We start from the raw sequence: 26,815 nt of genomic DNA, 5'->3' as shown, positions 1-26,815 counted from the left end.
CTGGTTGCTGTGTCGAGTTTCAGTTCCCCTGTGCTTTGAGGCTAAAGAGGCTGATATGTTAAGCTTCCATAAACCTTGAGGCCCTGACTCAGACATTTTATGTTGAAGTGCAGAGCCGTCGTCGGTGCAGTAAAGAGCAAGAAAAATGCTCCAAGATAAAGTTCGAGCCAGAAGCAGTATTGCCTGCCTGTGCTCACGCCGTGAGTACTATGCAGCCGCTCACGTGGGTAAAAAGAATTTGGCTGCGGCTCAACACAATCGGCGCTAAGAAAGAGGTTCAGAGAAGTCAGCAGCCTCATATGCTGTCTTCTCTGAACTCCTTCCGTAGTGAGGATTGTGTTGGGACGCAGCCAATTTTTATTATTATTATTATATTATTATTATTATTATTATTATTATTATTATTATTATTATTACCCACGTGAGCTTCTGCAAAGTATTCACAGCAATAGCTAGATTGTTGACTGGGATAGCTCAATCTGAACTTATAACACCTATCCTGGCATGTTGGTTTCTTGGCTCAATTCAAAGTCCTGGTTTTGACCCCAGTTCCTCAAGGACCACATCTCCTCACATGAACCAACCTGGACTCTGTGGTTATCATCTGAGGCCTTCTTTGGGTACCCTTCCTCAGGAGGTTCTGAGGGCGGCAACATGGAAATGGATCTTTGCAGTGGTGCTCCCTGCTTTTGGAATTCTCTCTCAGGGCAATACACCGGGCGGCATCTTAATCTGTCTTCAGGCACCAGAGAACTGACTGCTCCTTCCACTTGAATAAGACACTGCAGGAGCAAAGCAGTCTGCAGAAGCTCCCTTGCGATGAAATAGAAAAAGTAACAACTATCTTAGAACATATCTATCTCCCACCCCACCCTTCATTTCAGTCATTGCATTTCTAACCTGTCTTTTTTCCAATGAGCTCAAGGCAGTGGACCAGGTTCTCACCGCAACCCTGAGAGGCAGGTTAGCCTGAGAGAGACTTAATGGTCCAACATCATCGAGAGAAGTTCATGGCTGAGTGGGGAGCTAAATCTGGGTTTCCACACACCTTAGTCCAAGACTCTGACCCAGGAGTAGAGAACTGGTGGGGGGTTCGAGTAATCCCAGACAACCAATGGTCAGGGATTGTGGAAACTACAGTTTAACAACATTGGTTAGCCACCCCAACTCAAACAACTCCTGTCTCTTTAACTTTCCACGCTTTCTGCACCACTTAACAGGAGCTAGATGCTGTGTTATTTTGTTTACTTATATCCCGCCTTTCCTCCTAGCAGCTCCCCACTCCCTATTTTATCCTCACAACATTCCTGTGAGGGAGGTGTAGCTGAGAGCCAGAGGCTGGCCCAACATTGCCCAATGAGTTTCGTTGTTTGGCCCTTGTCTCCCAAGTCCTAGTCCAACACTCTAACCACTGCACAACATCAAAGGAGTCTGGAATGTGTTTTATTACGTAAGAGCAGGGAATTTATTCCTCTCCATTGTACACTTCAAAGTATTCAACCCATCCAAAAGCTGCCGTGCTGTGATGCTTAATGGAACTGTTGTTCCACACTTTGCTGTGAAATAAAGACGTACAATTATGGCCTCTCGGTATAAACAAACAAGGAAGGAGAAAATAGTCCAGGAAGGAGAACCCAGCAGCTCTGAACATGTCTCTTTAGGACAAAACTGGCAGGGAAGAATGACCTGTTAATATGTTAAGAATAATTAGAATTCAGTTTGTTTCCTGATGGCACAGGGTTTGTGTGTTGCCTGGTCAAGTTTGTAGGAAGCAACAAGCTCCTAAGTATCTTTTAGAAAAATCAGTGAGTCAAGGTTGTAAACAAGTAGGACCAGAGGTAATGTGCTCTGGGACAGACCGGATAATTTTCCTGCTAATATTTTCTTGCCCATTATCACAGCCAACCATGCTAATGGAAGGGAAAGGAATAGATGAGTCTGTCTGTTATGCTGGGTTTGCTGAGCACAACTTCCATTCCCCTTACATACTGGGAATGGCAAGTCAAACGCTAGCAGAGGCCTGGTTTCCAGGGATGCAGATTTGAATTCTGTCCAAGGCAGTGTAAGAATTGCATGCACTCCAGTAATCCCAATAATTTTTTAATATTCATTCCTAGGCAATGCCTCTGCCTGTAATCCGCTTTTAATAAGCGTGAGCTTTTACAGCAGTAGAAACAAGCTTTGCAACATCCATTGACTGGGTAAGTGTACTGATGCAAATTTAGCCCTGCCTGCTCTGACCTAGTTGTGCATTCCATTCCACATAATCAATGGTTTCCTACTATGGACTAGTCACTTCCCCCATTTTTCATCATAGTGGTTATCCTAGTGCTTAATTACTTACACCCCATGCAATTATTAAACTTTATTAAAAAGGCAGCATGGTATTTGCATCACCCAACCTTTCCTACAATAAATCGAGGGGTTTTTTGTCAGCTTGTTGCTACCAAATCTAGATCATTGTGGGGATCATTGATAAATCATTGAACTGCAACTCCATCAGCCCCAGTCATCATGAGCAGTGGTCAGGATTGATGCAGTTCAGAAACATCTGGAGGGCCAATTATCTAGATGCTTAGCTCCTGAAAATATCAACAATTTCTCTCTCATTCTGCCAAAATCAACAGAACTGAAGAGTCAACAAGGGCAAGGGTGATCTACAATGCAGGAATCACTGCTCACCCTTCTGATGGCAATCCCATATGCATCAAAGGTAGGGGGAGCCTCATGTCCACCTGTGGGTGCATATTTCTGGCCCACCTTGATGTTTGCTGCTCACCAGATCATCTGGGGATGAGGGATGGAGAACTGTCTTTAGCTGCTTCCCTTCTCAACAGGATGGATGAAGCTCATAGTGTCGGCCATGTGTTTGGCAGAAGCAGCCAATAGTAAGGGGTCTAATAGTTTATGCCATCTTTGGACTGGTGGCATAAACCTATTAGGCCCAGTATTATTAACTGTTTACAGTGGACCCTCCGGATATTAATTCAGTTTGTTCCGGGGGTCTGTCTGCAACCCAAAAAGTCCGTAGGCAGAGGCGCCGCTTCTGCGTGCACATGCAGCGCGATTCAGCGCTTCTGCGCATGCACACATGGCGAAACCCGGAAGTATACACTTCCGAGTTTGCCGCGTTTGTAACCCGAAGAGTGGTATGTAACTAAAGGGTCCACTGTATTTCGGAAAGTAATGCTTTCACATAATTGCAGCGAACTTTGTACTGCATGCCAGCCTTCCCCGCCCTGGTGGTGCCTTTCTGATATTTTGGACTACAACTCTCAGTAGCCTCAGCCACCACAGCCAGCAAAGCAAAGACTCTGTGCCAGCCAGCAAATGGAGGAAGCCCCTCTCTGAGCTCAGAGATAGTGAACACAGACAAATGGAAACCAGTTGCTTTAGGATTTCAGCTGGCTGTGGCATGATCAAAGGGGAAAGGTGTCAGTTTGTTAAACGCGACAAGCGGAATAGAGTGTCTGCACCCAGGTATGGAACTCCTTGCGCATTAATGTTAAATGAGAACCATCAGTGTTTGTTTCAAAGGCTTGCTGAAGACCTTTCTGTGTACACAGGCTTTTTCTGTTGTATAATTCAATCCACCAGTTATTGTGTATCACTGTCCAAATGTCAACACCTAAATAAACTCATTTCTTGTGCAGCACATAAGGCTATAAAATTCATAAATAACTAAGCACATAGGAGAAAGTTAGTTGAATCAAAGGCAGCTGGAAGGTCAAGAAGGACAAGGCCTTCAGATTTTGCAGTGAGGAGGCAATCAGTTATTTTTGTGAGGGCAGTTTCACTGGCATGTAAGTGATGCAAAACAGATTGTAGGGTGTTGAAAGTTGGAGGGGGCTGCTGATGGTCTGGAGAGTTGATGGAGTAGGCAGCATGCTTCAGAACTCTGGGGGTCAAGAGAGCTGGGGAGATAGTTGTAAAGGAAGATGGGTCAAGGGATGGGTTTGTGAAAAGTGAGAGTGAAATCACTGAATGCAGGGGGAAACTGAGGAGAAAGACCAGTTATGTGGCAGAGGAGGGATAATGATGGGGAGATATGGTAACCAGGAACTGGAAGGGCATGGGTTCAAGAGGGTACAGGGAAGGATTTGATGAGATGAATGTTAGAGGAGGGCAGAGGGAGGTGACTGGTACCAATATCTGTTCAGCAGCAAAAATACTTACTGACAGTTTGTTTCTGTGGACAAGGCCCTCTTGACCAAGGCTACTCTCTGCAATTATATGCTATTAAGTACTTGTAAATACTACTCATTTTAGTTCAATATAATGTACCAAAAGTAATAGACATAGACTTTCCGTTGCAACAAAACCAGCAAAGAGTTTTGTGATGCTATCTGAAACTAACAAATGTATTGCGGCTTAAGTTCGATTTAAAGTGTTGCAAGACTCTTGTTGTTTTTCAAAGCCAAAATCTTGTAATTTCTTCCTAGATTGAAATTTCAAGAGTATTTATGTTGCATCCCTTTTTCTCCCATTGTAATAAATGACTGAGAACAGAAACATAAGTATATATATATATTTCTTTATTTATTAGCGAAGGTATCTAAAATACAATATTAATTTCTTTTTTTAAATTATGACATTATTATTTTTCAGTGGAACAATACTCTGTATTATAGCTATGGTATCAACAATTTTTACACATAATAGTACTTAATTTAGCTCAGTTGACATTTTTATAATTAAAAAAATAAAATAAGACTAACATTAAGACATGATTCAGATTTATGGCTAAAAATGTAAAACAATTAAAATATTTACACTTCAAACTTTTTTAAAAAGCTAAGAACTCAATCCTAATTTTGCATTACAATGCCTATGTTGCTACAACATATTCTCCTAAATCAGATGTAAAATGTTCATATTAGATTGCATTCCTGTGCTTCCATGAAAGATTCAAGTTACTGAGTACGTTTAACCTCATATGTTCCATGAGGTTATATATTTTTTTAATTAAAAAAAATGGCTTATTTTTTTCTGTTGCTTATCATCCTATCCTTTGGCAAGCTGCCAAATGAAGATCTCCTATTACAGCCTCAGCACCAAAAAAATAAAAAAATCACAGCAATTCTCATCAAGCATCACACCATGATTCCCCATCCCTGCCCTCTTTAGCCTGGCATACACACTGCAAACATGCCGCGAACACAACCACACTTTATGGCCTTCATTATTAGAAACGTCAGAAGATGATAGGCAGAAAGCACTGGGGTTTGGGGGAGAAGAGAGATGTTGCCAGTGCATGTATATGGCAGTAGTTTGATTTGTGCTTAGCGGAAAATAACTCAACCCTCAAGGACACAGCAATGTTTAATGGGCACAGCTTATTGGAATGAGGCTCTAACTTCCCTGGTCTTCAAGGGCTGGCAAGGGCGCCAGTTGTCCACCATGGCACAGTGAGACTCGCCCTCGCAGCTGAAGCAAAGGCAGCGGAGCTTGTCCATCTGGAGAAGAGAAAAGGAAGAAGCGGGTGTCAGCTTCCAATTCATTTTTATTCATTTATCTGTCACGTTTATAGCCCACCTTTTTCTCCAAGGAGCTCAAGGTGGAGTGCGTGGTTCTCTCCCTCCATATTTTAATTCCTGTGGGGTAGGTTAAGCTGAGAGGCAGTGACTGACCCAAGGTTACCCAGTGAGTAACTGGTCATTCAACTCTGGTCTCCCACATCCAAGTCCACTCAGGCTTTCAGAGCACCCTATTGGAACTCTCAGAATTTGGGGTGATCTTTACACTCTCAGCTTAAGCAACCTCACAGGGTTGTTGTGATGATTAAATGGAAAAGGAAGAGAAACCATGAGTGCCTTGGAGGAAGAAGAAGAAGAAGAGTTTGGATTTGATATCCCGCCTTTCACTCCCTTTAAGGAGTCTCAAAGCGGCTAACAATCTCCTTTCCCTTCCTCCCCCACAACAAACACTCTGTGAGGTGAGTGGGGCTGAGAGACTTCAGAGAAGTGTGACTGGCCCAAGGTCACCCAGCAGCTGCATGTGGAGGAGCGGAGACGCGAACCCGGTTCCCCAGATTACGAGACTACCGCTCTTAACCACTACACCACACTGGCTCTAAGTAGGTAGGCTATAAGTAGAATAGGCAAAACATAGTTCTGTGTCTTAAACCATGCATTACAATACTTCCGCATCCACCCAACTACACCCAGAAATATGCTTTTCAAAAGAGACCTTCTTTGCTAAACCTCTATTTGTATGGGATATATTCAGCTGTAGCAGAGAAATCGGAGGGAGACCTTTCAGGTCCCCTGCGTGTGATTTATTCACTTCTTCAAATCTAATTCCAAATTCCAGGACAATGAGTGGATTTCATTATGCAGCACTCATCCATATGTGAAGCTCTTTCATGTGTGATGTAGCGAATGTACTTATAAATCAGTGCGAGTTGTGCTGGTTGGAAATATCCCTCATTTCATTTAACTGATTGAGGGTGTTATGTCTATGAACAGACACAAGTGAATGGAAATTGTTTATGCAAATGCGAGAATGGCCATGCCATATAAGAGATTAATATGCTTTTTGCAGCAAAAAAAAAGGGGGGGCGGGGGAATTTATTCACCTGTTCCTTGCTGACAGTCACGGGCTCCTTCAGAACAATCCAGATCACACATTCAAGCAGAGGAGGAGTGGTCAGTGATCCTGGGTAGGTCCAGAAATCACGGGAGGCAGGAAGCAGACCAGTTGGATCAAAGTTTGTGAAGGCAGCCTGTTTGCCCTAGAACAGATAAAGCTCTTTGATAATAAAACAGTCCAATGCAGTAGTGAGTAGATGATGTGTAAACACACTTTGCCTTTAATTCCGTAGCATGCAAAGGAGAGCTGTGTATTTCTCTCCACAAGTGTATAACTATGATGGAGCAGGGGCGGGGCTGAAGGGGGGGCGGGGAGGAGATGCAGGGAGGTCTGGCAGTGCTTCAAACAAGCACTGCCAGACCTTTCATTCAAAAGCTGCACGCTAAAAAGTGGTGCCATCTAAGTGAGTTTAAACCTACTCTCCTTAGAGCAACTGGTGATAATATGGGACTATGCAAAGCAACTGAGCAAGGGGAGGAGGATGCATTTTCCTTTTCAGCCCCCCGCCCGCCCCCATCCTGCACCAAATGAGCAGAATCTTTCAAAACGCTGAAGAATCCAAAGTGCATTTGAGAGCAGCATTTTTTTTGCTGTTTGAAGGCAGGTCTCTTACTGACAAAAGATTATTGAAGAATAATTGCCTAGGTAGAATAGATGGAATGAGAAGCTAAAAGCAATTCCTTTGGAATTCCCTTGCAATTTTGTTCTTTGAAAGAAGAATGCAGGGAACTGCAGTGCAGTCATTCTTAGCTGCCAGAAAGGCAGAAGCTTTACCTTGTGTTTAATGGTGTCCAGCGCATCAACAACTTTCTGTATTCCAGGACAGGCACTTCCTACCTGTGATATAAAAAGGCGTAAAGGAAAGGTTATGTGCACGGATGCATATGTATTTATGTCATTTACACCTCACAGCTCAGCATACATTTATATTCCCAGCATAAATTTATATTACTAAGAGAGCAGTAAGAAACAAAAAAGTACATTTTAACAATATTATAAAATAAAGGATACAAACTAACATAACAAGTTAAAACATCAACAATTCGTCTAAACAGTAAAATCAAATTGCTCTAAATTAAAAATGCTTACATTCCCATTTCTTAAAAGCCTGGGGAAACAGAAACATATATTTTTGAAGGGAACCTAAAAGATAAGGTTGTCTCCCTGGGGAGGGAATTCCAAGAGCGAGGATCTACCACAGAGAAGGCTCTCTTACATTTACTGATTGAATTTTAAACAAACACAGTGCTCCAAACAAGGTCATCTTGCATTCAAAAGTTACATATTAATGAGAGAGTTAATCCCGATTATCCTGTCATCTTTCACAGTAAAAAAGTAACTGTCTTTCACTATCTTCATTTGGTAAGGGAACTAATCAGTTAGCATTGTTTTAAAAGCTGAGTATTTTACAACCTAATGCCTTAAGTATACATCCACATGAAGGAAAATCTAATTTATTTCTCTGGGTTTTTGCTCCAAGCCAGAGTGCCTTGGTTCACTGTTTCACATACAGACACCTAATGTGTTCACCATAAAGAATGAAAGTATACTGCCACAAGCTGTGAAGGGTAAAGCATCATTTGCTGCTTTGCCTTTCATATAGGTGAAAACTATCCTGGCTATCACTTTGATAATAAATATTATTTATTTATTCATTCATTCATTCATTCATACCCCACCCATCTGGCTGGGTTTCTCCAGCCACTCTGGGCGACTCCCAACAGAATACTGAAACAGGATAAAACATCAAACATTAAAAACTTCCCTAAACAGGGCTGCCTTCACATATCTTCTAAAAGTCAGATAGTTGTTTATTTCCTTAACATCTGATGGGAGGTCATTCCACAAGGTGGGCGCCACCACCAAGTAGGCCCTCTGCCTGGTTCCCTATAACCTCACTTCTCGCAGTGAGGGAACCACCAGAAGGAAACACCAAGCACATATTACTGATTCAGTGTGAGTACGTGTGTGCATTTTATAACCAGGTATGTGCTACAAAATGTGTAGGAACAGAGCACGGTCAAGACATTTTGTTCCCTGAAGCAAGGGCAAAATAGCACCAAGCATTCGGTCAACTAGAGTGAAAGTTCAACACTCGCATCCTCTGCTACACCAGAGGATAGCAGACTAGTTTAGAGGGTGAGGGATGATTGGCTGTCACAAATAGCTCTGCCTTCCAACACCTGACAGCCACTTGCTCACTGGTCCACTTGATACCCACTTTCCTGCCCACTCAAACAAACACCGCAGTGAAGCGGCTGTGGCTTGTCACATGAGCGGAGCAGTGCACCCCAGGGCTTCACTCTTCCTAATGTTAAAGCTGAGCCTGTGTAGGAAAGTGCTCTGTATGCTTAATGTTTGGGCCCCAATCATTTTAGCTTTTTAAGGCTTATCAGTACAAACTGAAGCTGCTTGACATTTACGCAGCATGTGGTTTGGCTCACTTGCATGAGTCACCTGGACGTATTTGCTCTGCAAGCAACTTTCTGCACTATAACTTATCTTGGGGCTTGCTATGGGTGGGTTGGGTTGACTGATTTGTAATGTTTGCTAGCAGATAATGGTTCTGTGTCATAGACGGTGGTTGGTTTTACGTGGTTTTTTGGACCCTTCCACTAAGATGCTGTGATTTTTATTATTATTATTATTATTTAAAAAACACTTGATCAGATCTCAAAGGACTAAAATAAAGGGAAAACAGTATCACAAAGCCACCTTGAATGCCTGTGAACAGAAAATTCAGCTTCTGCTGGAGGCGTAAATCACATTGTACAAAATGTTCTCTTGCAAAGCCAGCAATGATAGCAAAAGAGGACATAATGGTACTAACCTTCAAAAACACGCCCACAACAGCCAGACCATCGGGATGTTTCACAGCTTCACCAGAGCTACCATACTTTGTGTTCCAATGAACCAAATGAAGCTGGAACCAAAGAAAAATGCAGAAATAAAGTGACCTATCAGAAAGGCCTTCTCTCAAACTGAAGAACCAAGATAATTCCCATACTAAACATTAACACGTCCTTTTATGGCCGAGACAAAAAGCTACTGAAAACTTGTTCAGCCATTGATTTGCGCTTTTCATTCACTGAGAAAGGCAAACATAGATATCAGAGCTGTGCTCTCATGCTGGCATTTTACACCCACTCAAACAATTTCCTAAATGCAAACATTCTGCCATATCCTGAAGCATATATTCTGAAAAATCCCTGTGGCCTTTAGCAGGAGCCCTGCTTGATTGAGATCTATTATATATTTCTTTTAAGTCAGTAGGTAATTCAGTAGCTTGAGTCCAAGCAGTGAGGAAAGGCAAGCAATGGTAAGCTTCTCTACAGGTGGAGTGCCATAATACCACTACTGACAACCAGTGTGGTGTAGGGTTTAGATTGCTGGAATAAAACCAGGGAGATGTGGATTCAAATTCCCATTTGGCCATGAAGCTCAAAGGAGAGGTCTTGGGCCTGTCACTGTCTGCCTTACCAGGTTTTTGTGAGGATAAAATGGTGGAGTCAGGGAATATGTATTCTGTCTTTAGCTTCCTGGAGGAAGGCCTGGATTAAAAATATCTCAGGAAAGGACTGGAGCCACCATGTCAAGAACTTGCACCTTGCCCCAGGTGACCTTCATATGCTTCATATCAAAATGGTTGGGAGTTCACATACTCAATTTGATGTTTAAATAATCCCACCTGCCATCAAATCTTGGAAGCTTTTCTTTGATCAGAAGATGCCACCATGTCTATCCTTGAAACCTGCTTTTATCAACAGTTTCAGGATCTTTTCAAATACCTGACATAAAGATACCCAGAAAGGGGGGGGGGTCATTCCATATCAAGTGATCCAACTTTTGTACCTCATGTCATCCGATTTTATTAATATTTTGTACACCTGTTGAATGATCGAAACGAAGTGTAAATATAAAATTTCATTTTTTAAAAAAATCTCATCCCGTTTGTGAGTTATGAGGGTTTGAATTTTCACTTGATATGGAATGACCCAAGGAAGCCCTGAGAAGAGGAAGAACAGGGCCTTACCTCAGCATCATATTTCACCCCATCCACAGTGTGTTCAGAGCCTTGGCCTTCACAGGAACCCCAATGAATGTGGAACTGAAGCAGCTTGTAAGTTCCCTCAACTGGACCACCTTTCAGCACTGCAAGTAAAAAGAAAGAAATAGCTATATTTACAACATTTTATTAATTTATTGATTTAAAAATACTTAAGCTGCCATTTCAAGGTAGCATACATAACAGAAATAAAAACTACAACAATAGCAATGTAATAAATTTTTATGTATAAAAACACAATATGACTTCTACAGATCGCACCTGAGATGAACATGAAGATTGGATAGAAGGCAGATAATGTATGTGTGAATGCACTGAACATCCTGCAAGTAGTGCAGTTAAGCCATTATAGACTATGGACTGAGAGATCCCTAGGGTCTCTCCCCTTCCCCATCATTTTAGATTAGTGCTGGGGAAACTTTGGCCATCCCAATGTTATCGGACTCCGATATCCATCAGCCCCAGCCAGCATGGCCAGCAGCTAGGGAATATAGAAACTGGAATCCAACAAGATCTGGAGGATTACAGGTTCCCCACCCCTGCTTTTAGATGGGAAGTCAGTTCTGCTGCTTTTGGGGATGGGTCCTCCTGCTTAGCGATGCTCTGGACCTGCCACTGGTAAGAAGAATCAGTGGAAACAGAAGGCCCCCCTCGCTGCTTGCACTGAGCTCATACATATCCTGGATAGAGATAGAGAGAGGTGCCTTAAATGTGCTTTTTTCAATAATAAAAAATGAAGCTTTCCCAGCATGAGCACACATAGTTTTAACTCTGCAGAGGTTATCAGCCACATTTTGCCTTTTTCTATTTGGTAAAATTAAACTAAGCTAGATGGGTCAATTGTTTGACTTACAGTAAGACACCTTTTTAAGTTCCTATACAGGGCTATAGTACAAAATGCATGCACAGTTCATTATGTATGGGTTGAACCGCCTCCCCCACCAGACAAATAATCCCATGCCTGAATGTACTGTACTACTGCTGACATGAGACAAACTAATAAGGATTTTAAAGGATTAGGCCATGTTGTCCCCAACTAACCCACAAGCCATTATTGACGAGTTCAATTGGGGCAAAGTTCTAATCACTATCTAGCAGCAGAATGCCGTATTTTGGGAGGCTGCATATTTTAAAAACATTATCTCTCATAACCATGCTTTCTATGTTTAGATATATTTTTGACTTGGTTCTGTACAAACTGGGTGACACATTCTGAATGGCTACACAAATGTCCTGGTTCAGAACACATATATATAGAACACATTTAGAGAGTCATGAGAGTACCTTCTTTCACCCTAAAAAACTTTTTAGCAGTGATAAATAGCTGTAGGGTGTCCCAGGGTGAAGTCAGCTGGGGTTTTTTGATAGCACCAGAAGGTTTAGCAAAAGGAGATAACTTTCAGAAAAGCGCAACACACCCAACTTTCCTGAAATGGCCCTTATTTGCACATACTTGGTGTTGATTGTTTGTCAACGATTAGGACTTGCCCTAAATGAACTTGTCAGGAGAGCTTGAAACCCTGAAGAAAGTCTACTCCTATTTAAAGACCCATTGCTATTCCTGGGTATCCCAAGTCCTCATATGACACAAGGGACTTAGGGTTACCTCATATGCATTGGTGTTCTGCACTGGTATCACTTCTGGTTAACTTCACACACAAACACACTCACCCCAAACCTGCATGTATGTTGATGAAGCAAAAGGAACCTTTTTGTGTTGAATATATAAACAAGTTTATGACTTCCCAACTCTTAAAAAAAATAAAAGTAGCAAAAAAAAAGGTACATTTGCTCCATCAAACACAACAAACTGTGTGACTTTGTCAAACTGCACAAACTGAAGTAGTCACAGCACTTGGCAGATGTGTCCCACATGTAGTTTGCCGACACATAAGTGTATTTTTGGAGTGTGCAAAATAATCCTATTAAGCTGTTAAGAGTTTACACATATATTATTATTTTATTTATATAACTCCCTTCATCTGAAGATCTCAGAGTGGTTCACAAAACAATAACCTCCCCTCCCACAAACATATCTGAACGGCTGTGTGATATTAATCAGCTAAAAGGCTGGCTGAAGAGGAACGTTTTTACCTAGTGCCTACAGATGTATCATGAAGGCATCAGGCAAACCTTCCTGGGGAGAGCATTCCACAAATGGGGAGCCACTGCAGAAAAGGTCTGTTCTCATGTTGCCACCATCTGGGCCTCTGGTAGAGGAGGCACACAAGGATTGGCCTCATAGGATAAATGCAGAGTCTGGATTGGTTCATATGGGGAGAGGCAATCTTTGAGTACTATTATTGGGCAAATAGGTACATACATTCACGGACATCTACTTTATTTCTACTTGTATGTGTTGTTCCTAGACATGGTGGGTAAGGGGGGAAAGGAAGGAGGACAGAAAGAGGGGGGAAATTAATCTTCTCCTCCAGATTATATTTGTTGTTGTTGTTTAGTCGTTTAGTCGTGTCCGACTCTTCGTGACCCCATGGACCAGGCACTCCTGTCTTCCACTGCCTCCTGCAGTTTGGTCAACTCTGAAGCAAATCCTATTGATTTGAGTGGGACTTCTTCCAAATAAATATGCCTAGAATTACATTCTGTGTTGGAAATGTTCTATTATTCAATGTTGCCTTAGTATGAAATTTATTTGTATTTAAATGTTTTTTCCAGATGGAAAAGCAGAGCATTATTATTATGCTCAAAACAATTAGAAAATGTAAATAATTAAAAATATAAAAGCATGAATTATTATTATTATTTTGCTCAATACCATTAAAAATGAAAACAAATATGCAAAAGCAATATGGAGACTAAGAAACTGAGGGAAAAAGTCTGGGGGAACGCTTGCTTTTTAACAGGGCCATTTCTCTTGATGATCCTCGATTCTCAACCACCCATCCCAACCCCAGTGAGGCAGTTGTCTATAATAGAAGCCACTATTTATGGCATGAAGAGACATTTGAAAAACAGGGTGGAAAAGTGTCCTTATAGAAAGGTGGTCTCCCTCTGGTTGCCACCCACGGTCTGTATCAAAAGGTTCAGCCAGGGTGAGGGCTCAACTGCTGGCAAATTGTGAATGTGTGCATACATTGGATATTTTGGGAGTTGTTTCATAATTTTTTCAGTTATCACTCCAAAACAAAACTCCTGCCATATCAAGGCTTCCAGCTGCCTACTTTAGAGCTAGAAGAGGTGTCTTTCAGCGATAGCAGACTTTTTTTTCTGAATCCTTATATGCTTCATTTATGAATATTAAGCATAATGATTCAATAATATAGCATGGTGAATAATTACTAAACCTGGGGAAATAAAACTGTATCAGGATGAGCAAAAAACCCATAAAATGTTCTGAAATACAGTATTCATTATACAGGGAGGAATTAACCTGCTTCAATACATACATACATGTTAAATAAATTAATCCATATAAGTATGAGATTAACTGAGCTGTGGGCTAGACAATGATAACCAATCCTGGTTAAGCACAGCTGGAACCTCTGGAATCTCACACCGCTCAGAGATTGGGGGTGGCATGTAACATTTTATATTGTGCTAATCCTTGGCTAAACAACAAGCAAGTTTGCCAGTTCAGCCATTTGCTCTTAAAATGAATTATGATTCTGTGATCGCAGTACTGCATTACATTATAGACGTGCCAATTTCAAAGAGTTTTCAGCTTTTCATGTTTTATTACTCATCCTCCATGAAAGATAATTTATATCTATGAAACTGTGCAATCATAGCTTTCAGTATTTTGCCTGCTTTTAAGAGCACTGACTTTCTACAAAGAACATTCAGCAAAAAGGCATGTCAGGAGGGAAAGATTATTTTCTATTTTGTTTATTATTAAAAACCATATATAAGTTCTTTATTAACTGTCATCAATTTTAGCATGGTTTATGCCACTACATTAAAACAAATTCACTAGTGATGGATTCTTTGTTTCCAGAAGCATGCTCAGTCAGAAATTAATTAATTTACTATGGATTTTACCATTTATTAATCAAAAGGTTCCAAACTGGTTTTAAATGTTCTCTTTACATTATTGCTTTCTAACATCCTCTTCCTTTTCTATAACTGCATTATTCAGATGGTCATCACACTCCGCTGTGGCTTTGTAATAGTGGTGGTCTGGATATTTTCTCACAACAGGCTTTAAAACTCCCAAAACTTTAAATTGTTGATGAAACACCTTTATTTCTGAGCATCACCAGTTCAGACACTGATGCCAACTGCAATGTTCTGGTAAACAAATTTTGGGGTGATCTGCTTGTTGGAATGGCTCTGGCATGATCCAACAGATGTACAGGACAATCCTGTGCATGTTTACTCAGAATAAGACCCACTTAGATTTACTCCCATGTCAGTGTGCATTGGCCTGTGGGGTAAATGAACATTTTTTGACACGACTGCAGAGGAAGAACGGATTCAGAATTGGATTCAGAGATCTATGAGCAAGCAAGCCACTCATTTCTGCCACTGAACAGATGATCAGCAGCCAGAGGCGGGGGGGGGGGAGCACTTTCCTACACTTGAAATCCCTCCCAACAGAGAAGTCAAGAATCTGTGAATTCAACAGTGGGCAAATAGGCTGCTGCAGCAACCCTCAGGCGTCTCTGAACTGAGGGTAGAACTAAGCAAGCCACCCAGACTGCTGGCTGTTGTGAACCATGGTGTGATTTTTTTGGATGAAGGGCCAAATACAAATTTAAATACAAAAGATGCAGGGTATTTTCCCACCCAGATGTCTCCTGCTTCTGTACACATAGGGGCCTTTTGATAGAACTGTGTGATTAGCTAGTATTTGTTTCAGCAAAATCTGCTTGAGTACCAAATGTGCTGAGCCAAGAGGAAAGCTTATTCATTCTAATGTCAAGAGGTTAATTCTGCAAACCTTTTCTGCTGCATGTAGTGGTTACTACTGATGTCCATATGGGGCAGGTCCATAGAATAACAGTTAAACAACTCAGTTATGCTAATATACTTGTGTGAAAGCTGGTCCCAGCATAATTCTAAAATCCCAATACTTCATTGCAATCATGCTGTGATTGGGCTGTAGAGTTCACATTTAGATGTGGATCCTACAGCTGGGCTATAAAAACAGTCAGAAGTCTGAACATTTTGCAAGGGATTGTTTATGCACTTTCAGAGCATTTACTAGTTTGGCAAAGGTGCAGCCACCAGATACAGGCAAAGGAACTGCAGCCATGGGAGTGGGGACAGAGAAAACTGCACAAATGATTACAAAGGGAGCTTAGGTTTGCAGAAAACATGTTTCACCAAAACAGCATACAAATCAAAATCCCAAATGTAATTCCAAGGGGGAAATTGGACCCTTTTGTCAAAGTCTTTCAACAAATGTATGTGCTGAATTGATTTTCTGCTGTCCGGGAACTTATGACATTTCTGAAGCTGTACTAGTGATCATTAAATGTTATGGGTGTTCTATAAATGGCCAACTGCCAAAGCCTGCCCATCAAATGTAATAGAACTGAGCAGATGTGTGTATGCAATAAGAACTGCAGCGATAACTAATTTTCTGGAATTCCCTTATTGCACCAACAGAGAGTCTGGTTCCTAAAGCAGTCCTACACATCCATTTTCTGTTAGGATCAATAGTGGCTATCATGTACAGAATAGTCACTTTATAACTGACAGAATACATGTTTGGAGGATTCTGTAATAGATAAACATCGAACAGGATGTGCCACCAGAGAACACATTTTATAAAATGTCAAAATATCATATATGATTGAACAGCCACAGAATTTCTCTTACACCAAAGAGGTCCAGAATAATGAAATGTTTCAAAAAGGAAGTGACTGGATTTTTAAACAGCAGAATTTAAGTTTGGCGGCCAAAATAAAAATACAGCAGGCTATTCAATATGCAGGGTGTGTGCACCTTGCAGCAGTAGGGGGAAACCTATGGCCCTCCAGATGTTGATGTACTCCAACTTTCATCTGTCCAAGCCAGCATGGCCAATTTTCAGGGAGGATGTGAGTTGTAATTCAACAGCATGTGTTTTAGCAGTTTGTAAAATTGTGTGTGTGTGTGTGTGTGTGTGTGTGTGTGTGTGTGTGTGCAAACAGGTTAGTGTGTGTAGCTACAAAATAGCTTATGCCTTAAGACTTCCTCTATACCAGTGTTTCCCAAAATTGGCTCTCCAGCTGTTTTGGAACTACAATCCCCATCATCCCTGAATGCTGGTCCTGCAAGCTACAGATGATGGGAGTTGTAGTCCAAAAACAGCTGGAGACCCAAGTTTGGGAAACACTGCTCTATTCTATAAAAATATACATAGGCATAACAGCATTGACAAGAACATGGACATGACTGGACTTCAATTTTACTTTATTTTTTCTACTGAGGGTTATATCAAATGTCAGCGCTACCCAGAGAAGACCCACTGAAATCAATAGCCATGACTTAGACTGCTTGAAATTAATGGCCCTATTTGGAGTAGGACTTAGTTGGCTACAACTCTAAGCTTTTAATGGGAAGTCAGTGAAATTTGCAGTGCTGGAAATCTGTAAACAGGTAGCTTGGGAAATCCAGTCTGGATGGTTGTATTTTTGTGTGTCACATAAACAGGACGGCTAATTAATTTCACAACAGATTATTAACTTGTTAAACTGCTTTATACTGAGTCAGGTCTTTAACCCAGTTTCATCTTCTCTGACTGGCAGAGGCTCTTGTGAGGTTACAGACAGAGGTCTTTCCTAGTCCTGCTACCTGACTTTGAACTGGATATGGCAGGGATTGGGTTTGAGACCATGCAATACACAAGGATTCCCTTCTGAGCTTTAGACTCAATTTAGATAATCAATACAATTATGTGTGCATGCAGGTTCATTTGGTTATGCATTGTGCCTTTTGAAAACCAGAGGAAAACCTGAGGCACCTGCTGCTAAATCTACATAGCTGTGGCGGCTCCCCCCCCCCACCTGCCACCCGCGTACTTGCAGTCCACAGATGAGCTGCTTTGAGCATTTCAACTCTAGCCCTGTCCTCCTCCCACTTCTCCCTCCCACTCTCTGCAAGCTGTAGCTGCCTGAGACTGGCTTGCTGCCTGCTGCAGAATCAAAATGATCAATGTCTGTGCCGTATTTTCTGGCTAAGCCACTCTTCCAGTGGATCTGAAAACATCCACACATCCCTTCAATTTGCAGCTTCTTAGGACTTTATAAAAACACATGCTACAGAAAAGCTTTTCATCGTGCTAGATGTATGAAGCCTGGAATTTGGAGGTGTTGTGAGTCCTCACACCCCCCACTGCCTTGCTCCAGCTTGAAAGGGACTCTAAACCCCAATGAATAATACAAACTCCTAAGCAATGAATAATACAAACTCCTAGCAAAGGATTCTGAAATGTGGAACAACGGGGGGGGGGGGGGAGGTGGGCAGTGGCATCACCACTGTCACAATGAGTTGCCAACTATGCCCACTAGCAAAGAGATCTGGTAAGAATTTTGAAAATCTCAGTATCTATTTTCTTTAAGGAACAAATTTAATATGCACCCTACTGTTAAGTGGGGAAAAGGTGTCTCTTTCCATTAAACTTTAACAGTTAAAGTTTAGAAACCAATGCCGTTTTGAATATTGCAACTGTATGGAGCACAGATCTCAATTCCTTGCCCTCATTATTTGATCTCCCAGCACCATATGCCCATTGTACCCTTTTATTATTATTTTTCTCTCTCTCTCACTGTGCAAAATAATTGAAACCAAAGATGTAACATTCTAGAGAACCTCAGATTTTCAACCAGAGCAATATATGGTATTTGCACAATTGCAGAATTTGGCTTATAGGATTTTGGAGAAGACTCCTCTTTCTGTGTGCAAAACTAGTGTGCACAGACAGATAACTGGATGAGTCTAAAAAGATTGAAAGCATGAGCCATGCAAAAATTAAATTCAATACTTAGTAGGTCTCGATTTTTAAATGTTTTTCATTTACTTTTATAGTGGACTTCACTGAGAGTAAGGTGCTGGGTGCCTTTAACTTCTTTTGGCTACAACTGCTGTCTGTTGCAGGGAAACTGGATACCAAGGAAGTGGTGTGTGACAGAACTAAAAAGCTATTGGAAAGATATTCTGTATTTCGTTTGACATTTACTTCGGCTCTTTCTTCCCCCTCCAGTAAATACTGATAGTAAAATGGAGTATTGCAGATTTAAGTACATGCACTGGCTCTAGTCCACCAGCCATTTTACCCCCAGAGTTGTCTTATTAAAAATCAAAGGAAGTAGGCCTTGGATTGCCGCCTGTGACATGGTTGCTTGCAATACTGTTTGGAAAGCTCACAAGTCAAAGCTGCTCTGGGCTCTTTGAATTTGTCCCCTCAATGACACTGCCAACGTGGGAAAAAATAGGACAATTGCTCAAGCAAGTTAAAGGAGCCAGTGCCTAGTGAAACAAGCAGCTTCTGTCTTTACAGCAGTACCATTTCCTACATTTAAAAGCTCATTCACAGTCACTGTAGGCAGGTGAAAATTGCTGCACAGGCAGCTGATGGAGAAATTACTAAAAACCAAGCATGCACACTCTTACTCATAAGCTTGGAACATCAGCATTGTCCATATGATCACGGAATTATCTTTAGAATAGGGACTTACAAAATGAGTTTTTTCTGTGTGTTTTTTAATTTGGCGTGACTCTGCACAGAGGATGGTGCTGAAAAGGATGACTAACTAGCCCCCAGTGAACTGTGTGGGGATGTGGGAAGAATGTACTGCAGCTTCTATTGAAAAAATTGCTAAAATGAGAGGGAAATCCTTTTAGGAGGTAATTCTCAGTCAGCTCCCCTAGGACAGCTCTGGCACCACCCAGCCCTGAATATCAGATACCCCTTGTCTTAAAGAACTGCCTTTGTACCTAGAAAATATTTTGCACATCAGCATTCCACAGGACGGGTGCTGCTGCATTGCAAAGGTCCTTTATGTATTAATGTTGTTTGAAACAGAGGTGAGCATACACCAATCTAAATTGTTATCAGAACATGCACGCCTGCCCTGAAATTGTGTCTGTCAAATTAACTCCTATTTGCCTTGCAAGGAAGAAAAACGGGACTGATAAAAAGGAAGCAGATGCATGCTAAATACTCCATAGCTGCTAAAAGGGACAAGGGAGAAGAGATATTCCTCTTGTTGAATTATGTCAGGTTTTGTTCTGATGTTTTAGGCTACAATTCCACACAGGCTTACTAGGGAGTAAAGCCTCACTGAACACAGCTACACTTTCTTTTGAGTACACATGTATAGGATTGCACTGTTAAAACTCATTTGGGAAACTAGCTTGCATCACAAAGGTAGCAAAACACCCCCTTATGCAAAGTTAACATCAACTAACTTTGATAACACGGATACCTTCCATTCCTTTGCTTTCTTACCTCTCCAGCAAAGCTTCAAGTCTAAAAAGCCCCCCAAAGTGACCAGGTACTAACCGCATTTGTCACCAGAGTCATCAAACTCCACGTTGAAGGAATGCCCATTGTTCACTATGTTTTTGGCTGCTGATGGGTCATAACTGATATTCAGGGACTTCAAGGAGGCATCATACTTGGCAGACTTAGGTTGGATGTTGATTGGGGACTGCCGCTCTCCATTGGCAATGGGGAAGTTCTCATGCCAGTGAGCAGGTCCTAGAAAGAGAGAGTGAGAGAAGAAAGCACAAGAGTAAAACACCTGCAGACTACAGAGCCATGGCTGATTTTATTTTTTTTAAAGGAGCAAAACTCAATGGAGGCTTTAATGCCTTAAGTGCAGCTGGGAGGCTTTAACATTTGCCTCATCAATATTGAATGTAGGAATGAAATGATCTCTTGGCCAGCTGGAATTGGAAGCCTTAGCTACCAGGCAGAGACAGATCATGCTGCAGAGCAATTGGTGGGATGAGGGAGGTTTTGTAAGCCTGGATCTAAGCTTGCCTGGATCTAGGAATTGGTGTGTGGGAGGGAGGGAATAACTGGCAGAGAGGGATCTAAAAGGAATGCAGCAACTTTGTATTTCCAGGTTGAAGAAAATGAGTTTGTGGCTATAGCACACTGCTCTGTGGGCATGACAAGCAGCACCTCTGCAGCTTTGTAAAGCAATGAACTGGACTGGCAAAATCCCCACCACACAGTTGTGGCAGCGTCCCATCTCACACAATCCAATTTCCCAAATGTGGGGAAGAATGGAAGGTGGGGGGTGGGTGACCTATGCCAACCACTCACACTTAAGATGCAGATTACCACCTCTCCTAATTCATGGGGAGCCAAGCACACTTGTGAAATTGCCCCCAATAATCAGGTGAGGATTGGAAGGAAGGGGAAAGCGTTCCTGTTCCTCTTGCATGTTGCAAAAAGCATGTGTGCGCAGGAAGTTTCAGGCAGGCTCCCTGCGCGGAAGATGGGAGAGTGGATCTTAGGCGCACTACACGGGGTTTGACAGTCCTAGGAAGAGCCAGGTGGCCGTGGAAGTGCAAGTCAGAAGAGTCTGCCTAGAGCTCCCCATCACTTCCATCTCAAACACCTGTGGTGGGACCCCCAGAGGTCCTCGCCTTCCCCATTTCCTCAGCTAGAGATGTCCTGCTGCTGGAAACTCTGCTCGGACGAGACGTCCTTTGATGGGATCAAAGATCGCACCTCTAACTGCGGATCCATTAATGGATCGCAGCCGCTGAGTTGCGCCCCTTTCTGAGCCGGACTAAGGAGTCTCTCCGTTTCGCCTGGGAAACCTGAAAAAAAACAACAACACAGGCTCTGTCCTGAAAGCCCCTTCCCGGGCTGGAACCCGCAGCCCCGCAGAGCCGCCTCAGGTAGCGCCGAGCGGCTGCGGAGTGCGCTCCCCTTCGGGATGTCCGTCCACGGCAGCAGCAGGTGCCGCGCCGGACTCGCCACGAATGCCAGGGGAACAAGCAGGAGCAGCCGCGGGGTCGCCGCGTCAGGTGGGCGAAGGCGACCCTCCTTGGTGGCGAGGGACTCACCGTTGTCCTTGCCGTAACCCCAAGACATGGTGATGGTGATGGCTCAGCGGCGCCCGGGTTCCTCCTCGTCGTCTGCTGTGGCTCGTGCTTCTGCTGCTGCCGCTCGCGCGCTGTGTGCCGCCTTGCTCTCGCTTGCCGGTGCTGGCGGTGGCGCTGGGGTTCTTGTCAGGGGCTTTTATAGGCTCCGGCCAACTCCATGCCCCTCGCGGACATCGCTGAGGTGAGCGAGGGAGGAGCACGAGAAGGAGGAGGAGGAGGAGGAGGTTCCCAGCGGAGCGCGCGCTCCGAGAGCCGCCGGGGGGTGGGGAGAGAAGGTGGCCGGCTGCCAGGCAAGCGCCGCGCGCGGTTGCCTCCTCACACGGTCCCGGGAGGAGCCGCCGCCGCCGCCGCCGCCTCTGCAGCTCTCGTCGCCGGGGCTCCTGTTCCGTCACTGTAGCGGCAGGCGCCGCCACCGCGCCGCGTCACACCAAGCCGGAGCCTGGCACAGGCGGGAGCTGCCGGCGCTGCGCAAACGAGGGTCGCCTCAGGCCCGCCGTGGAGGAGCAGCGGGTGGGCGCTCGCGGGGCAAGGGGGAGGCGGTGTGTGGCTTGAGGGTGGCGGGGTGTGTGGCGGGGTCTGGCGCGCGTCCTTCGGACCGCGGCCTTCCGCCTGGCTCTGGGCCGCCGCGGCGACTCCCTGCCACGCAACTCCGCGTCCCACACGCGCTGGAGCTCCATTCTTCGGAGGCGGGAAAAAAGAAGAGCCCTCGCGGGGCTGACCTTGGGACGCGTTCGCGCGCGCGCTGCAGGGAACCAGGCGGACGGGAAAGGGGGCGCGCGGAGGCGGCCTGGTAGGTGAGGAGACGCGGCGAGTCCCGAGACGGGGGCGACGGGGCGTAGGGTCGCCGGGCTGCCCCGGAGGGACCCCGCGGAGTGTCGGCGCCCTGAAGTTGCCTTTGAGGGCGGGGTGAGACAGGGACGTTTCGGGGCATCGCTTCCTTCGCTTGTGCCCTTCAACGACCCTGCTTGTCGGGACTCGAGATCAGGAACCAGTGATTCCGCCCAGTGGCGTAGCGTGGGGGGTTCAGGGGGGGGGGCCGGCCGGGCGCAACACCTGGGGGTTAGGGGGCGCAAATTACTTGCCTTGCCCCGGGTGCTGACAACCCACGCTACGCCACTGATTCCGCCCGCCCCCCCCCCGTCGCCTTCCGACGGTCTGCTTGCAGATCAAAAGGGGAGGCTGCACGTTTAGAAGTACAGAAGTGGGAGTCGGTGGCTGAAGCCTCTGGCAAGAGGCGGCCCACCTGATGCACCGATTTCGCCTCGCGTTCGTTTTTAAAAATCAGGTTTTCAAAAATCCACTGAAAGAGCGAGACTTTTTTTTTTTTTAGATTATTAGACTATTTTTTAAGAGTTGTTAGAAGGGTGGAATCCGTGACAGCTTGTCCTCTTCCCGCCCCCCCCCCCCAAAGTGTCATTTCTAGCCCTCCTGAGGATGCCCTACTTATTAGCTGGAGCATGAGAGAGATGCCAACAATACAAAGTGAGAAAGAAACAAAACTTCCAGCGTTATTCACTGACACCCCCCCTGGCGACGGCGGTTTGCCTCCTTGAAGGTGGGTACAGAGTTTGCCAGTAGAATAAATCTCCAGGAACTTCCACTGCTAGTAGACAAAGTTACTGAATCCTGGCAGGGGTTGATGTGAGTTGTAGTCCAAAACATCTGGAGGTCGGGAAGTTGCAAAAAGCTGCTTCATCCCTTCCCAGCTACGTTTTCCATTAGCACAGAAATTTTATTTTTTTTCATTGTGTGCATTACTATATTTTTTACTTTTATGTGCAGTTTCGTATGCACATCTCAATTTCTAATGGACTTAAATTAGATTTTATAACCAAAAGGATTAACAAACAAACAAACAAACAAACACATTCCAATTAAATTTGACTGTTAACTTAGGGGGAAACTATATATAGGACTGTGTAAGAAAGCCCTGTTTTTGTTTTGCTTTGCTTTGTTTAAAAAACAGCTTTAGAAGGGCAACTTATGAAATGCAGCAGGATACACACACATTTGTATAAACTACTCCAACTTGCAGAATCTGCTGTTTTCCAGTTAAAGGCTGCCAGGCCTCCTAGTATGGCTTTGCAGGTTTCATGTAGTTTGTCCCTTAACAGAGCCACTACCTCATCCCAAATGAATAAACCGTAAAGGGTTCCAGTGCTGTAAAGTTTAGATGAAAAGATTCAAATAAAACTATGGTAGGACAAAAGAATATGGGTGTATGAGTAGCACCTTGCCTTTACCTTTGTACCTCATTGCTGCAAATAATAAAGATAAGTGAGCGACAGGCTCCGCAAACTCTTCGCAGGAGGATATTTACGCTGTGAGAGTAGTATAAATTGTCACCAAGTTAGTGACTTCTTCAAGTTAAGTAAGTAATGGGCTTGTGTATTTTCATGACTCAGTTGATATGTCAGCAATTTTAGAATAGTCTTATGGGCTTCGGAATAATCTAGCAGTATCCTTTTCCACGTAAGTAATGTGGAAAAGGACATGCAGTGAATAGTCCTTGTTGGTAAAGGGCCCGACAGACTTACATAATAAAACCGAACGTTGGCATAACCTCATGGTTTATATCTGCGCTGCAGACTGAAATAAAGGGCCATTAGGCCGCTGTCTCTGGAAAGGAAAGTGTGATTATATAATTTATTTATCCCTCCTAATAGCAAAAAACGAGCCAAGTGAGACTTGCTTGGAAGAAAGAGAGGCACTTCTTAGGGCTCTTTGAGGATTATCAGAAAATGCTTCAAAGATTATTACTAATTAACTAAGTCCTTGCGTTCTCTCACACTTCCATGCTTCCATTCAGAATGCAGCAGCGACCTTAGTGCACAATTGGAAAGCCACAACAAATATGCACACAACAAGTTAACAAAAATTAAATACCCATACATGAAAATCTTTGGAGACTGCGTTCCAGGTTCCACCATATTTGAGAGGTCAAGTAACTCTGCTATACACTCGTAATGATACATGTATGCTACTACCAGCATTAGAAGCAGCTTGCCTCTGAATTGGATGAGTGTAGTGCTCATGTCTTCTGCCTGAGTTGCCCATAGGCCTCTGGTTGGCCACTGTGGGAAGCAGGATCATAGACTAAGTAGGGATTTGGTGTGGTTCAGACAGGCTCTTTGCGATTGTGATGTCCTGACTGTGCAATGCCCCCTCCTGAAATATGTTCACCCAGATCCTATAATATCTTTTAGGTGCCAGGCGAAAACCTCTGCTCACTGAAGCCACTGCCATGTTTTAATAATGGATGGTTTTCTGTTGCGATGCTACTGCTTTTCTGAATTGCTTTTGCATTTGTATGTTACATTTAATAAGTTCATACTCTGGTTTCCCTTCAGATCATATAAATCTATTAAATTTGCATTTTTTGTAATCCGCAATAGAGATAGTAGTTGCGATATAACTCTTCCATAAATAAATAAATAAATATGCAATTGATTATCCATTATCCACTAATTCCCATATGTGATACTTTTGCTAGCAGAAGTAGCTGATAGACTGATCAGCACAAGGTCAATCTCAGTTTCAGCAATTCATTCATAATTTCAGTGGTATTTACCTCCACCAAGGTGTGTTTAGGACTGGATTAGAAGCATGATCTGAACAAGCTATTAACGTTTGTGTCTCGCATGCTGTCTCCTGGATCTAGTATTTCATTTTTCATTTGCCACCTTTATGTTACACGGTTACATATTGTTGTAATAAACAGAATTCACCTTTTTTGGTTTTGTTTTGTGCTGTGCTGACTTTTTAATGAGGTATGAATGTAAACTTCGCTGGGTTGAATTACCCGTTCATACAGACTCCTTGTTCTTGGCAGGAACTAACTATAATTAACAAACTCTATAATTCACAAATTATAATTCACAAACTCAGAGAGGTAAACCCAAGTCTATGAACCCAAGTCTCAAGGGCAAATCACGTCCAGACACTGCTTTAGCACAATCTGTTTATTAAAATGCAGTTTGCAGGAATGAATCATAGGAACACAGAATGCTGTCTTGTACCAAGTCAGTCCTTCTAGTTTACTGACCATCCACTGACTGGCTGTTACTCTCCAGAGTTTCAGAGAGGGGACATTGGAGATGCAGGCGATTGAACCTGAGATGCTTTTGCTCTATCGCTAAACTGTGACCCTTCCCACAAGCAAATTTCGCTTAAATGAATGGAACAGCGTTCATTCAGTAGATAAGGCTGGTTGATTTCACCGTGTCCCCACAATGGAGTAGATGAACAACTTGAAGATACATTATATCCTGAATAATATGTGCACAGCCTTCAGAAAATGTACCTGAGGACAGGAAGTACGGTAGTTGCCCTGGGGGGGGGGTAATAGTTTTCATTCAAACAAAGCTCTAGGAGTATAAATAGCCACAAGGATTTACTCTGTGCTTGTCTTTCCTGGTACCTTTGTGCAGATGAGATCTAAGGGCTTTGCCTTTGCCCATGAACATTCTTGGGCTTGATAGCATCTTTGAGTTACCATAGTAAATATTCATGAACACAAATACAGCCAGAGGGTCCATCATGCATTGTGCAGGGGTTGATAAAAGCAAAGTGCTGTGAACTAGACTTTGTTTCAGTTAAAATGGGAATAAATGTATGAGCATTATGGACAGGAGTCTGTTCGCAGTGTATGTACACTGCATACTGCACGTAAAAATGTACAGCTGTCATCACCCAGCCCCCACTGAAGGATTTGTGGGGGCACATCACAATCCTGGATTTGCACAAAGTCAGGGGAGGGAGCAAAAGAGAAAGCAGGTCACATAATCCCAGTGGTCATAGAATGGGAGTGAGAAGGGAGAGAGACTGAGATGGAGAAAGTGGTGTAAAACAACGCAGGTTGAGGAAGGATTGAGGGAACTGAGAAGAAAGTGGCAGATTTTTTTAAAAAAATGCAAGGGTTTGAATAAAAAATGATATTTGAGGGCTTTTCATCTATGTCTCTCGCACAAGACAGCCATGAGGGAGAAGCGCAGCAAGAAGGGAGAGCACCGAAAGGAAGAAAACACATTAAAATAACAGAAGTTTTGAGTCTGGTCATCTTATAGATATAGAAACATCAGCAAAAGGGGGCTGCATAACAGGAGAGGTAACAAGGCATAGAAATGGGGGTGATCTGTGTGCCGG

At 43.3% G+C, this 26,815-nt stretch overlaps 1 protein-coding gene and 1 long non-coding RNA gene across 2 annotated transcripts; both read right to left on the bottom strand.

Moving 5' to 3' along the window:
• Positions 1 to 5,304: 5,304 nt before the first annotated feature.
• LOC309538434 (carbonic anhydrase 2-like) lies at positions 5,305 to 22,008 on the bottom strand. Its single transcript, XM_082234022.1, has 7 exons — positions 21,632 to 22,008; positions 20,109 to 20,306; positions 10,625 to 10,743; positions 9,422 to 9,514; positions 7,366 to 7,428; positions 6,578 to 6,733; positions 5,305 to 5,456 (listed from the first exon to the last, which is right to left on the bottom strand). Exons 1-7 carry the CDS (start codon positions 21,657 to 21,659, stop codon positions 5,337 to 5,339), a joined length of 777 nt encoding a protein of 258 aa, XP_082090148.1. The 5' UTR covers positions 21,660 to 22,008; the 3' UTR covers positions 5,305 to 5,336.
• Positions 22,009 to 23,624: 1,616 nt separating this feature from the next.
• LOC309538524 lies at positions 23,625 to 25,393 on the bottom strand. Its single transcript, XR_014222272.1, has 2 exons — positions 25,087 to 25,393; positions 23,625 to 24,954 (listed from the first exon to the last, which is right to left on the bottom strand). It is a non-coding gene; the product is annotated as an uncharacterized lncRNA (long non-coding RNA).
• Between the last annotated feature and the right edge of the window lie 1,422 nt (positions 25,394 to 26,815).

The sequence above is a fragment of the Podarcis vaucheri genome, assembly GCF_965113315.1.
Source record: "Podarcis vaucheri genome assembly, chromosome: 8".
NCBI classification, from domain to species: Eukaryota; Metazoa; Chordata; class Lepidosauria; order Squamata; family Lacertidae; genus Podarcis; species Podarcis vaucheri.
The sequence above is the reverse complement of the archived record's forward strand: the minus strand, read 5'-3'. Positions and strand labels throughout refer to the sequence as shown.

Coding starts and splice junctions, on each gene's coding strand:
- LOC309538434 (XM_082234022.1), bottom strand. CDS start 21,659: ATGTCTTGGGGTTACGGCAAGGACAACG. Junction 9,515..10,624: donor GGGTGAAATATGATGCTGAG/GTAAGGCCCTGT, acceptor CTTTGGTTCCAG/CTTCATTTGGTTCATTGGAA. Junction 5,457..6,577: donor TGACTGTCAGCAAGGAACAG/GTGAATAAATTC, acceptor TCTCTTCTCCAG/ATGGACAAGCTCCGCTGCCT.